Genomic DNA, 13852 nt, shown 5'->3' with positions numbered 1-13852 from the left:
TTTAGGGCCGTCTCCATTCATACCTCAATTTCTTGACAGTGGTTTAACTCAGCAAACATTTCAATTAGATTTATTTAGTATGAAGACTTACCGGGGGCGCCTTCCTTGTCGAAGCCCGTAATGCCGCTGGGGAAGTATGAGATGAGGGGTTCCTGGGGCTCCCACAGGGGCAGCTGGGTGTCTATGGCCCATTTCTCCCTCCAACTCATAGACTAAAGAAAAATACAATATATTTTATTACAAAATACAAAAAAAATCACACACACATACTCGTATATGTATTATACTAGTTTGTAGTCATTTTAAAAAGCCTGTATTGCCGTTACTCATTTGATTTCGACACATCCAAAAACAGATAGACATACATGCGAAATTATAGTAGGGGGATAAGATTCAAAACCAAGAAGTTTTAAGAAAGAAAAAAGAAATGATTCTGATAATGGTAATGGTAATGAGAATTATGAGCCTAGTTTTATTAATCACGGTGAAAATAAATTTTATTATGTTAGGACGGGTTGTTTCGGAGTATTTGAACAATTCATCAAATTTCAACGTTCATTTCTGGGATCTGTGAAAGTCCAATTCAAGTTCTGTTATTATATCATTATAGGCTAGTTTCTTGACAAAACTGAAATAAAAACAGAACTTGAAAAAATCTTTCACAGAACTTGAAAATGAACGTTGAAATTTGATGAATTGTTGAAATACTCCGAAACAACCCGTCCTTAATATAATTGGGTAAAATGAATTATTCAAGAATTAATTCCACAAAATATAATACAAGCTTCTGAAGCGTGCCAATAGCAACATATTCATAATATTCTGTAGTGTTAAATGACACTGAGAAAAAATAATTGCTCTACTAATGCAGCAATCTTGAAAATATTGGAATTTCGAAAAAAATATTTATGTTTTATGTACATCTTCCGAAGTTTGTGCACTTTACCCCCGGACACCCTGTATAATATGTTAATTCCTATTGTCTTGAAAATTATAGGTGTAATTCTTTTTGTTATTAAACCTCAAGGTTGTTATTAAAATATTAATTTTTCTTACGTCTCTCAACATCTTCTCAGCAGCTTCTGCATTCCAGGATCGGGCTGAAAAAAATATTAAAATTGTGTTTTTGTAAGTGGTTAAAAGTATCAATTCAATAAAATTGTGTTTTTGTAAGTAGTTAAAAGTATCAATTCAATAAAATTGTGTTTTTTTAAGTGGTTAAAAGTATCAATTCAATAAAATTGTGTTTTTGTAAGTAGTTAAAAGTATCAATTCAATAAAAAATTACAAAAATCGAAAATTAAAAAGAAACGTCTTCATCAATGGTGACCATCTCATCAAAAAGACAATTCAACACACATTTAAAAAATGATATAAAGTCAAGTAAAGTGATGAAAAAAAAACTACCTAATTAAGTTACGTAGGTAAGGTTTATAGGTTTTTTTTTTTCATCGATTTTAATGACTATATCACTTTTCAAATGTGGGTTGAATTATCATTGTGTTTGAGTTATCAACTCAGTCATCGGTTCCATTGAACACGAGTTTAGAAAGAGAATTAGCACAACAAACCCGTGCGTGTTTCAACGCAACACTGCCTCCAATTGAACACGGAATACGAAATACGCGTACTTGGTGAATCTACTTCACATTTTGTGGTATAACCATAGACATATGAATATTAGTAGACCTGCCCTAAGTGATTACAAGCGTATTATTCCCCACTCCCCATACCGTACCGGTTCCATTGGAGCCGGCTGGGCTCGCGTATGGCTTCCCGTGAATCTTGAGAATGTCACGTCATCATTCTTGTTCGAACTAGCGTCGAGCTATGGTCGAGGCATTTTACGAAATAACACGGCAAAATGGTGGCTTGTGATATGAAAACTTGTAAAAATAGATGTGAAAAAGAGAATAAACCACAGACATAGGAATTAATAGACGAGAAGATAATGGCGAGGGGTAAAATCAACTGTTGAAGAACGAAGGGAGTAAGGCTGACTGTGATTCGTCAATAAATCAATCTGACAGTAAATAGGCATCTCGCATTATAATATCACCATTTACTTCTTAAAAGTAAAACCTGCTTTTGAATGAATAGACATTTTTACATGGGAGCGCAAATTACTCGCCACGTTATGAACAAATTTGCGAAGTCCAAATTCGGCAAAAAAATTTGGTTCCATTTTCAGAATCGAATATTTCGTTTAAGTATTTAGTTAAGACACTTTTATAAATGTTCATAATTTACTTCCCAGCAACCAACCAGCTTTGTATTTCGCGTCCAGACGTTTCTCGATGTGATACTATAATATGTTTCTAAAACTGATCTATATTATACGATGTGAATATGCTTAAAATAAAGTAAAATAATGCTTATATATGGAATGTAATACGACAATTGGGTTTATTCTCTTTTTCACATCTATTTTTACAAGTTTTCATAGTACAAGTCAACATTTTGCCGTGTTATTTCGTAAAATGAACCGATGATGCCTCGACCATAGTTCGCACAAGAATGATGACGTCACGTTTTCAAATTTCACTTGAGGTCATACGCGAGCACAGCCGGTTCCAATGGAACCGGTATGGGGAGTGGGGATAATACGCTTTTAATCACTTAGGGCAGGTCTACTAATATTCATATGTCTATGGAATAAACCCAATTGTCGTATTACATTCCATATGTAAGCATTATTTTAACCTTATTCACATCGTATAATATGGATCAGTTGTAGAAACATATACTATCGCATCGAGATACATCTAGACGCAAAATACAAAGCCGTTTGTATAAGAATCAGGGATGTGCCTTTGCCTTTTGCGATTTAGGTACCACGTGTTAGGTACGCGCTTGTTTCGTATGTACGGTACTGCTGGAACGAGAAGGAGTGCATATCACGTAATGCGCTAGGGTATACCGAGTGGCGATGTGTGATAGAAAATCATGTTTTTTGTTTTTAATTGAAAAAATGTCATCGGAAGGCAAAATGATTTAGCCAAATTTTTACTCCAAATACTCTTAGGAATCGCTGGTAAAAACTGTGTGTTTATAATTTCATTTGTTTTTTTAGTTGTTTTACTTTTCTTTCTTAAAGATTTCAATATTTTATTATTAATAGGAACATAGCGGTTGTGACAACCCTCCAACATTGGTCGAATGTAGCGATTCCCAAGTGTGCGCATCGTTGTTACTGGGAAGTAAATTATGAACACTTATAAAAGTGTCTTAACTAAATACGTAAACAAAATATTCGACTCTGAACATAGAAGAATTTTTTTCTGCCGAATTTGGACTTCGCAAATTTGTTCATAACGTGGCGAGTAATTTGCGCTCCCATGTAAAAATGTCTATTCATTCAAAATCTATCATCTTATTTTTTTATTTAAAATAAACAATAACTGGTTTGACTCCCCTGAATTGGTCTCATTAATAAATTACCATGTACCTAGTAGACCGACTCGACTCAAAACACCTTTCCACTGTGACAATACTATGACGAACGCAGAACAAAACTCAACCATAAATCGCTTGCATATTTTAGGCAATGAATATGCTAATATTGATCACGCTGCCGGTAATCTGTCTTCATACAAAAGATGCGTTAAACTAAATTTGTTTGCTAGTACCACGTAAATACATCATGTAAACATAATATGCCTACCAGTACTTCTAAAACCATTAATGCACTAGAAATCATAAGTACTTGTAAAATTTATCATATCGGTTAACATAATCCAGGATTTATTACTTTTTATATTTAAATCTTTGTCTGTACCTTGAGATAGGTATCTTATTGGTACATTTTATTTTTTTATTTCAATCTTTAAATTTTTATTTTTACTTTTTCCTAATAATTTATGGTTTGTACTTTAATACTTTATATTTTAAACTATTCACTTTACAATTTACTTTTATACATTATAGTTTTTATACACTACTTATTACCTTACTTTTTACCTATTTTCTTAAATTTTACTAACATTTATACTGTTATTCTTCATGTTGTTGTACTATTATAAGTATGTCAATTATGTTAATGGCACGTGTTGTGCCGTATATGTGTAAATAAATAAATAAATAAAAAAAAAGCAGATTTTACTTTTAAGAACTAAATGGTGATATTAAAATGCGAGATGCCTATATACTGTCAGATTGATTTATTGACGAATCAGTCAGCTTTACCCCCTTCGTTCTTCAACAGTTGATTTTACCCCTCACCTTTAATATCTAGTCTATATATTCATATGTCTGTGGGTATAACCTTTTTTGATTTGAGCTTCCGTTTTCGAATCAATCGAGTCCAAAGTTAGAATTAATTAGGACAAATTTGTAAAAAAAATCTGTCCATAGGGGTTAATTTTCAATGTATTTCACAATGCGTCGAAGCGTCAGTTAAACACATTAGTTGCCGAAAAAAAAATAAAAAAGGGGTTAAAAAAAAAAACTCGAAATGCTGAAATTGATTCTTTTACGTCATGTTTACTGATTTCGTTTTCGCTTTCGATCATGTCCATTGCCTATTTCTTTTCACGTCAATCATGTTTCTGAAAAACTATCTAAGTAGGTAGTTAATGTGCGCACATGACATTGGTATTGAGAAATTTGAGGCAGGCAAAATACCGAGAAATAATTTATTTAAAAAATGCTGTTTATACCTCTCAGCCACCGGAGAAGAAAATAATCATTGTGCTCTGGCCTGATGCAGACATCTTGAACACTTCGACGGAACTGGAAAAAGGAAAAAAAATATATTATTTTACAGATAATGGTTTATACCCATAGACATATGAATATTAGTAGACCTGCCCTAAGTGATTAAAAGCGTATTATCCCCACTCCCCATACCGGTTCCATTGGAACCGGCTGTGCTCGCGTATGGCCTCAAGTGAAATTTGAAAACGTGACGTCATCATTCTTGTGCGAACTATGGTCGAGGCATCATCGGTTCATTTTACGAAATAACACGGCAAAATGTTGACTTGTACTATGAAAACTTGTAAAAATAGATGTGAAAAAGAAAATAAACCCAATTGTCGTATTACATTCCATATATAAGCATTACTTTACTTTATTTTAAGCATATTCACATCGTATAATATAGATCAGTTTTAGAAACAAATACTATCACATCGAGAAACGTCTGGACGCGAAACACAAAGCTGGTTGGTTGCTGGGAAGTAAATTATGAACATTTATAAAAGTGTCTTAACTAAATAGTTAAACAAAATATTCGACTCTGAAAATAGAACCGTATTTATTTGCCGAATTTGGACTTCGCAAATTTGTTCATAACGTGGCGAGTAATTTGCGCTCCCATGTAAAAATGTCTATTCATTCAAAAGCAGATTTTACTTTTAAGAAGTAAATGGTGATATTATAATGCGAGATGCCTATTTACTGTCAGATTGATTTATTGACGAATCACAGTCAGCCTTACGCCCTTCGTTCTTCAACAGTTGATTTTACCCCTCGCCATTATCTTCTGGTCTATTAATTCCTATGTCACCCATCATTATAGAAATAGCAAAGGTGAAAATGCCCATTTTTGTACATTGCGTTTTTGATAAGTTCCACGATTTTTATTGTTTTTTTCATAATTACGTTTTATAGACTATTGGAGCGTTACATATTTTTAATATGAAAATTTATTAATTTACATGATTTTGTCGAATCTGTATATATTTTTATTTAATTAATAGCTGTACCCCGCCACGCGTTACGGTGGCTCAGTCTGTCTGTGCAGATAGAGAAACAATAGCGCGTTTTGCTAATACGTCCAAAAAAGAGCATATTTTTACAACAAATTGCGCTTTTGATGTTTTTACCTGTCGCAGGTGACATCCACATAATATAGGTATATAAAAAAACACGCGTATTCGAATGCAACGTTATGTCAAAATTTAAAAGCAATCATTGAAGAGCTATCGGAGATTAAAGATTTTGAACAAACGATTTTATTTTGTTTATATAGATTTAGATGATTAAGGACGGGTTGTTTCGGAGAATTTGAACAATTCATCAAATTTCAACGTTCATTTTCAAGTTCTGTGAAAGATTTTTTTAAGTTCTGTTTTTATTTCAGTTTTGTCAAGCAACAAGCCTACAATGATATAGTAACAGAACTTGAATAGGACTTTCACAGAACCCGAAAATGAACGTTGAAATTTGATGAATTGTTCAAATTCTCCGAAACAACCCGTCCTAAGTGTATTTTTACCATGCCTCATTTCTACATTCAATGAAATAAAGTCTGAATTCTAAATGAATTTTAGGTATATAAGATTAATTTCGTAGTTTATTAACCCCTCCAGTATTTAAGGATCATATATGACCGGGCGTCCATATTTTATAAATCTATTTTTATCTTTTTTTCTATGCAAAAATACGTAATTTTTTGGACGTTAGAAAACGAAATAATAATTCTTTCCAGTTTGCTACAAATATTTATTCTGGAATCCATTAATAAAATCCTAAACATAGCCAAAATGATCGCGCCGCTATCGCAAAAATCGATTAAAAATATACTTTTTATTATATAAACTAGATAAAAGTGAAGGTATACTTTTCTTACGAATTCCCCAAACAAAACGAACGGGTTTTCGAAATATCGAGTTCTCTCATTGTCTGGAGTAAAAAATTAAGTAAAAATGTGGTTAGCGTTTTTGACAAAATTTTTCATGTTTGATATTTAAATGTTACTAAATTAGCCATGTTTATTTTAAACGCATAAATTGGAAAGATATTTATCTATCTTCTAAAACAGTATTTGTATTTACGGAAAATTAAAAAATAGGATGTATATAGCGCATTTGAAATACACAGAAAACATTGCAAACTGAAAAAATGTGATGAATGTACTGAAGGGTTAAATAGCTTACATTATTGTTGGAAAATATACAGTTTTTATGTAAATTTGGAATTTTTAAACATTGAAAAAAATACCGTTTAACATTTCTGTTATAATATATTGCTCTTGTACAATTTTTTTGCGGTGTATAACTGATCTGGCCCAGAAACAATTTGATGTATTTTTTAATTGATATATTAAATGTTTCCCACCCTCCCTTACTATTCTAGGCGAGGAGTATATAATATGCTAGTTAGTCTCAGAATTTCTGTCCTGAAAAACATCCCGACTTCTAGTAATGTTTTTTTGGTGAAAACTTAAAAATAAAATTAATAAATAGATTGGGAAGCACAAAAATGAGAAAAATGCGTAAAATTTTGTCGAAAATGGCCAAAATACGAATCATTTAGGAGAAAAAACTAAAGTATTACATATCGTAACATAAACCAACCAATGAATCAAAACAATTAATTCAATGACCTTATTAAATGTTATTTTGCGGTTTGTACCTACCATAAAACTTTATGCAAACCATTGCGGAAATCGTTTTAATGTTGACAATTGCACGTTACTAAGCCCAAAATATTGTAAGTAATGTTTCCCAGCAATGAATAATGTAACTATTCAAGTTGCATAAATCATCACGGAAATATTTTTGCAACGAAAGTGAATTATAATTTCCACTTTTCTTTTACTGATACTGAATTAATGAGTTTGAAAGATTACAAATAAACAGCTTTGCGATATTGACACAAAAATATTTTTGTGTAAAACTTTTTCATTAAATATTATTCGTTATACAGGATTATATAATCACTTTTCATACTATGATACAGGGGCAAAATCTAGTTTTTATTGGGCTTGGAAAAAATCCTACCTTTGTTGACGTTTATGTACATCTACACCAGACAGTCAAATTAATAGACGAGCCAACCAATGAAAGGGTAACTGTGATGACTTTTGGATGTATGCCAATGTGGGTATGAAAGGAGAACACTTTGGTTGGTATCTTGTGATATTTAATCGGGGAATTGTCACAGACAAAAGAGGACGAGAACTACCTTTCATGCGTATTTATTAACTATGCAAGCATTCCATCTCGCTTGCACACATACTCTTTCATTCACACATTACATCCCCACACTTAAACAACAATTACATATATATATTTAATCACCTATTTTATACAATTCACAAAACTATATATTTATATATATGTAATTCATTTTCTTCACTTCGGGTAGCGTGGGCGTGGTCCCCTGGGTCTCCTCCCATGGAGAGCGAGATCTGGAAAAAACATAATCGGCTATGTCCACATCTGAGAGTGGACCAAAGTCCAACACGAATCACTCTCCCCCCAGTTAACTTTCCTTTCAGTTAATTGATCATGATGTCTTTTCCAAATTTGACCCGTTGATTTTATCTTTATCATGTAGATTCTACTCCCCATTCTTTTAATCACTGTTCCAAGAATCCATTTATTATTATTATTTCTAAAATCTTTAGTCAAAACTTTAGACCCTATTTCAAAGAATTTTTTAAACTTTTTACCTCGGTAATATTTTTTTGATTCTTTTGACTAATTTGCATTTTATTTTTAACCTTGTTATCTATCTTTTTTAAATCAATACGCTTGATCCATTATTGGATCAAGCGTATTGAATTGAATCCATTATTGGAACAATTGTATTATAAACTGATTTGATTTTTCTACCTAACATTAATACACTTGGTTCAGTGCCAGTACATATCGAAGGCGTGTTCCTAATATCCACTAAAAATGTAAGTAATCTATCTTCCAAATCATTATGAAATTTATTATTTACTAATATCTTTTTCAAAAAATTTTTAACTGTTTTAACGGCATTTTCCGCTAAACCGTTCGATGCCGGATGCTGGACTGCTGAAGTCACGGACTCTATATTCAAATCACGGCAAAATTTTTGAAACGTAGCTGACGTAAAAGCTCTCCCATTATCACTTACAATCTTCTCTGGAATACCAAAAATAGAGAACATTTTTTTCAGCGCCTTAATAGTACCGAATCAACTTTCGGTACAATTACACAATCAATCCATTTTGTATTAGCATCGACCACTATTAAAAAATTTAGATTTCCAAAAGGACCTAGAAAATCTATATGTACGCGGTTAAATATTAAATTATTTACCGGCCAACTTGCTAACTGTACTTTAGTAGGTGTAGGTAAACATTCCGCACAGCGCATACATTGCCTGACTACTTCCTCATTATTCACTAGATTTATTCCACTTAATTTAACACAAAAACATTTCAAAAAATTTCTACCTACGATGCTTGTAGGGTAGGGCGGGGCTAGTTGAACATGATTTTGCTAATTTGACCCCAGAGTCGAAACTCTTATAGTTATTTTTGTTTTTTCAATTTATTAAGATAGCTTCATTATCTGCCTTTATAATGTTATTCATGAAATGATATAATACGTTGACCTTATGCAAGATATTTTAATTTTCACGCAGAAGGAGAAATGGTTCAACTTGCCTCATAGGTGGGGTTAGTTGAACCACCCCACGGGGCTTGTTGAACAATATAGTGTCATATATGTATTATCATTCATAATCATGGTTTAATAAAACAAATTAAGATATTAAAGTAAATTTATTGAAATAATGAAAGAATACAGGGTTAGGTAATAGAACGAAAATTATTTAATCGATAAAATCGGCAAATTTATATTGGAATAGTTTCAGATGTGTACTTTTGGTGTGCCCACTTTAGACAGGCGTGACAACAAACTCTCTTTTCTCCTGGAAAGCTCTCTGAATATATATCATCACAAATTGTCACATGAGAACGGGTCGCTTCTACGATTCGTTCTTAAGTTCAACAGCTCGGCTGTGGAACGAGCTGCCGGCCTTTGTGTTTCCTCCCTCCTACAACATGGGACTCTTCAAGACCCATGTTCACTCCTTCCTCTCCACAAAAAGACCCTCCACACAGCATCCCCAAAGATGACATAGGCATTGAGGGAAATTATTTTCTTCAGGGCCTCTTGTATGTAGTTAATATTAAAAAAAAAGCATATTCTTCACAATTGTCGGATGATGAGTCTGACAATGTGAAGACTTTTTTCTTAGTTGCCTTCTTTTTTGCCTTATCTGTTCCTGTATTTTGCTTCATAGATTGCTCTTCGGCAAGAGAATCCTTTTCAGGAGTGTCTGTTAAAATAGCAGCTTTTCTTTTCTTCCTCACTGTTTGCAGCTGTTTTTAGGCCCTGCCTTTGGAAATTGTCTAACGGTTTCAGGTGAAAAGTAAACGCCACTTGTAGATGTAGATTCTACAGTATTGTTGTTGATATTGGGAGAAACATTCTCTTTTCTTGTTGTCCGTATACCGTGTACGCATCTAGAAAGTTTAAAAAAATCGGTATTATTGATGTGTTGATGAGTGAAATGAATGCACTACGTATAAAATTACAGTAAGGAATCTGAATGGGGCAAGTTGAACCAAATGGTTCAATTAGCCCCACCCATGTTTTATTACAAATTTCATCGAATAACTCATATACCACTAAATGTATTAAAATTTTACAATTGACAAGATATAGTTGAGTAAACACCAATTTCAAATTGACTTACCTTGACTTGGTATCTTTTTCCTTCGTATCTATTTTCAAAAAAGCAGTCGATCGTCTTTTTTTACTTTTGGAGCAAAAATCACACAAAATCCCCGTACACACGCTACGGATGCCATGTGCCTAATGAATGCTTGGTGGCGCGGTCCCCACACTTCTAGCTTGCTAGAACATGTTCAGCATTCTTTGTAAGTCTTTCGGCTCCGAAGATATTGGCGTGGCCCAACTAGCCCCTTGGTTCAACTAGCCCCGCCCAACCCTACTACCGTTTTTAATTACGATGAATTCCGTGTCAACACATTTATAATTAAACGCGACCTCAACCGACATTTTACCTACAACATTTAAAATATTATTATCATAGCTTAATAAATTTTTTTCGTAATTCACTAATACCTTATGAGCAAAATTTTCCATATAAGTTTCGTAAGAAATTGCATTTACACTAGCACCTGTGTCGACCACAAAACGTATATAGGCTCGCTATCAGAGAATTCATTTACCGCGTATCACTGGCATATTTTTATTTTTACAATTTTTACTGAAGTGACCCAACTTTTTACATAAGTAACATTGTAACTTTTTATACCAACAATCTTTCTGAAAATGGTTAGTTTTATTACAAATAAAACATGCTTTATTAATGTTATTTTTAAAAGGAGATTTAGTACGCGAGTTTCTATCACTTGATCGATTTTCACATCTATTTTTACGCGTATTAAATTTTTGCACAATGTTTAAATTAGAATTTGAATTATCTATCGCTAATACGTGCTCCCAAGTAGATGCCAAATTTACACACTCTGAAAAAGGTTTATTTAAAGCCTCCATAAATAATTTATGTTTCATTTTCTCGTTAAATAATCTAATAACAAAAATATCTTTCAGACAAGATTCTAATCGTTGTTCAAAATTACATAGTAAACTATTTTTCTTTAACTTTGCGGCGAATTCTGTAACTGTTTCACAAGCAGACTGCTTGCATCTATAAAATATCTCACGAGATTCGTACACATTATGAATAGGTTTGCAATGTGAGGTTAAGAATTTACATAGCTCCTCGAAAGTAGTTTCGGAAACTTTCTTAGGAAAACATAGATCAGTTAACAAAGAAAAAGTTTCTTCTGTTAGGTTATTTAACAAAAACGCTCTTTTGCGTTCCGGTGACAATAATTTCTCATCATATAAAATGAGTGCCTGGTCCAATCTCTCTCTCTGAACAGAGACCAATCTCCCGTCCTATGGCAGAACGTCCCCAGGTTTTTACACAAACCCTCCATGGGAGAAAAGCTGAAACAAATTTTATTAATGAACTTATCTCAGGATACGCCCAACGACCACGCCACACCGAAGCCTCACAGCGACAGTACAGCGAAAGCAACAGATTTCGCGCGTCCAGCTAGCCCCGTCCGACCGCTGATCTCACGCGTCCGTCTCCCTGCAGCTTGCGGATCCTTAGCCCTTTTGTCCAAGCTCCACTGGCTGCAGCGACAAAAACCAAGCCCTTGCCTTGATTCCCGCTTTTTTGAACTGGTTGCGGCGTCAGAAATCAAACCCTTGTCTTGATTTGTCTTCTCTTCTTGAACTCCTCCACAGGATTGTACGTTTGTGATTATTGCGTATTTCTGCAACAATATTCTCCAGAATGTACGATATGTTGTATGTTGTACTTTCTTCCGGATTTTTTTTCTCCCGATTTCTGCGTCTTGGATCTTACTATCTGACGTCTTCAATTTTGGTTTTCCTTGATCTTGATATTTACTTCCAATACCAGCTGCGCCAATGTAATGACTTTTGGATGTATGCCAATGTGAGTATGAAAGGAGAACACTTTGGTTGGTATCTTGTGATATTTAATCCGGGAATTTCACAGGCAAAAGAGGACGAGAACTACCTTTCATACGTATTTATTAACTATGCAAGCATTCCATCTCGCTTGCACACATACTCTTTCATTCACACATTACAAAGCAACTTGCGCGGAGCGCGGGAGGCGGCGTGACGAGATGAAACAAAAGCTAGGTTACGTAGGTTAAGTTTGTATGCTAGTTTTATCATCTCTTTTTAAAGGAGTGTTGAATTATTATTGTGTTGAATTATTATGAAACCGAATTTATTACAACGATGTCAGAACACATGTTGATTAAAATCCCAATATTTCGCATTTCGTCGTTATATATTAGGCAAATGCGTTTGCATGAACACGTCTTCCGATATATTATCAAGGCAAATGCACAGGCATGAACACGTTTTCCGATATATTATCGAGGCAAATGCAGGGGTGTGAACACGTTTTCCGATATATTATCAAGGCAAAATGCAGGGGCCTGAACGCGAATTCCGATATATTATCAAGGCAAACGCAGGTGCATGAACGCGTAATTCGATATATTATCAAGGCAAATGCAGGGGCATGAACAGGTTTTCCGATATATTATCAAGGCAAATGTAGGGGCATGAACGCGTATACCGATATATTATCAAGGTGCATGAACGCGTATTCCGATACATTAAGAATTTACTAAAAGTTTATCAGGAAACGGCCTGCAATCCAGTTTTTAACCGGAAGAGCAATAATTTGAATATATTCTTAATAAATCAGCAATATTCATTTTTTCCAGTGTGATCAATTACCCGCATCAAAACTGCTGTTTATAGGTACAGTGTTGTATTAAATATGCAAACGTCTTAATAGAGTGAAATTAATAATTAACCCCTTTGCGTTTCTTATGGCAAACTACCGCAATTAATTTAGCTTTATAGCGTAGCTAACGTTGGGATTTGTTAAAGTGAGTAACATGCATTTGAGAAAAACAAGTTTGTCTTAAATGGATACAAATCCGGTGCTAAAAGTGAGAGGCTTGCTGAACTCAAACAGAAGGACGTAATTAAATTAATTATTTATAACCAAGCTCGGTTGAGAAATTAAAATAATTATAGCACTCGCATCGGCAATTATTTATTACATAGAAAAAAATACTTTTTCGCTTTGTTACAATCAGTTCCCATGTTGAAAATGACACTTGAATTCAAAGCAATCCAGACAGACGCACAACCGAAATTAGTATTTTTGATCTTATCGATAGTTGGTCATCTGTGAATATCGCCCTTGGCCTCTCCAACTGTATTGGATAATTATTATTATTCACCTACCGCTAAAAACATGTGAATATACTGCTAAGTTTGGTTAAAGGGCCCCTTGGAATTGAACCAGGGTGTAGTGTAATTTGCCAGCTCAGTGTAAAAAAGGGTAGAACAGATGAGGACTCGAATCCATCAGGGGTGGGGGACTTTCCAGCTCATTTCTTCGTCCATCGGTCAGGGATTGGGAAGGTTAAGGCGACACAATACCCTGATAACGGGGATTTGCCCCGACGCTCACATTTTAA

The 13852-nt window shown here is 34.0% G+C and overlaps 1 protein-coding gene across 1 annotated transcript in view; it reads right to left on the bottom strand.

Annotated features, from left to right (window-relative positions):
• The window catches only part of LOC149421998 (uncharacterized), a 130476-nt gene that overhangs the window by 81870 nt on the left and 34754 nt on the right, over positions 1–13852 (bottom strand). The window contains exons 2-4 of the mRNA XM_089634642.1: positions 4659–4731; positions 1057–1100; positions 92–212 (exon numbers count right to left, since the gene is read on the bottom strand). Of these exons, the coding sequence (XP_089490768.1) occupies positions 92–212; positions 1057–1100; positions 4659–4731 (238 nt within the window). The remainder of the gene's footprint in view (positions 1–91; positions 213–1056; positions 1101–4658; positions 4732–13852) is intronic.

The sequence above is a fragment of the Hesperophylax consimilis genome, chromosome 8 (assembly GCF_061612785.1).
Source record: "Hesperophylax consimilis isolate HC1 chromosome 8, BYU_Hcon_1.0, whole genome shotgun sequence".
Classification (NCBI taxonomy): domain Eukaryota; kingdom Metazoa; phylum Arthropoda; class Insecta; order Trichoptera; family Limnephilidae; genus Hesperophylax; species Hesperophylax consimilis.
Note: the sequence above shows the minus strand (reverse complement) of the source record. Positions and strands in the feature narration are given on the sequence as shown.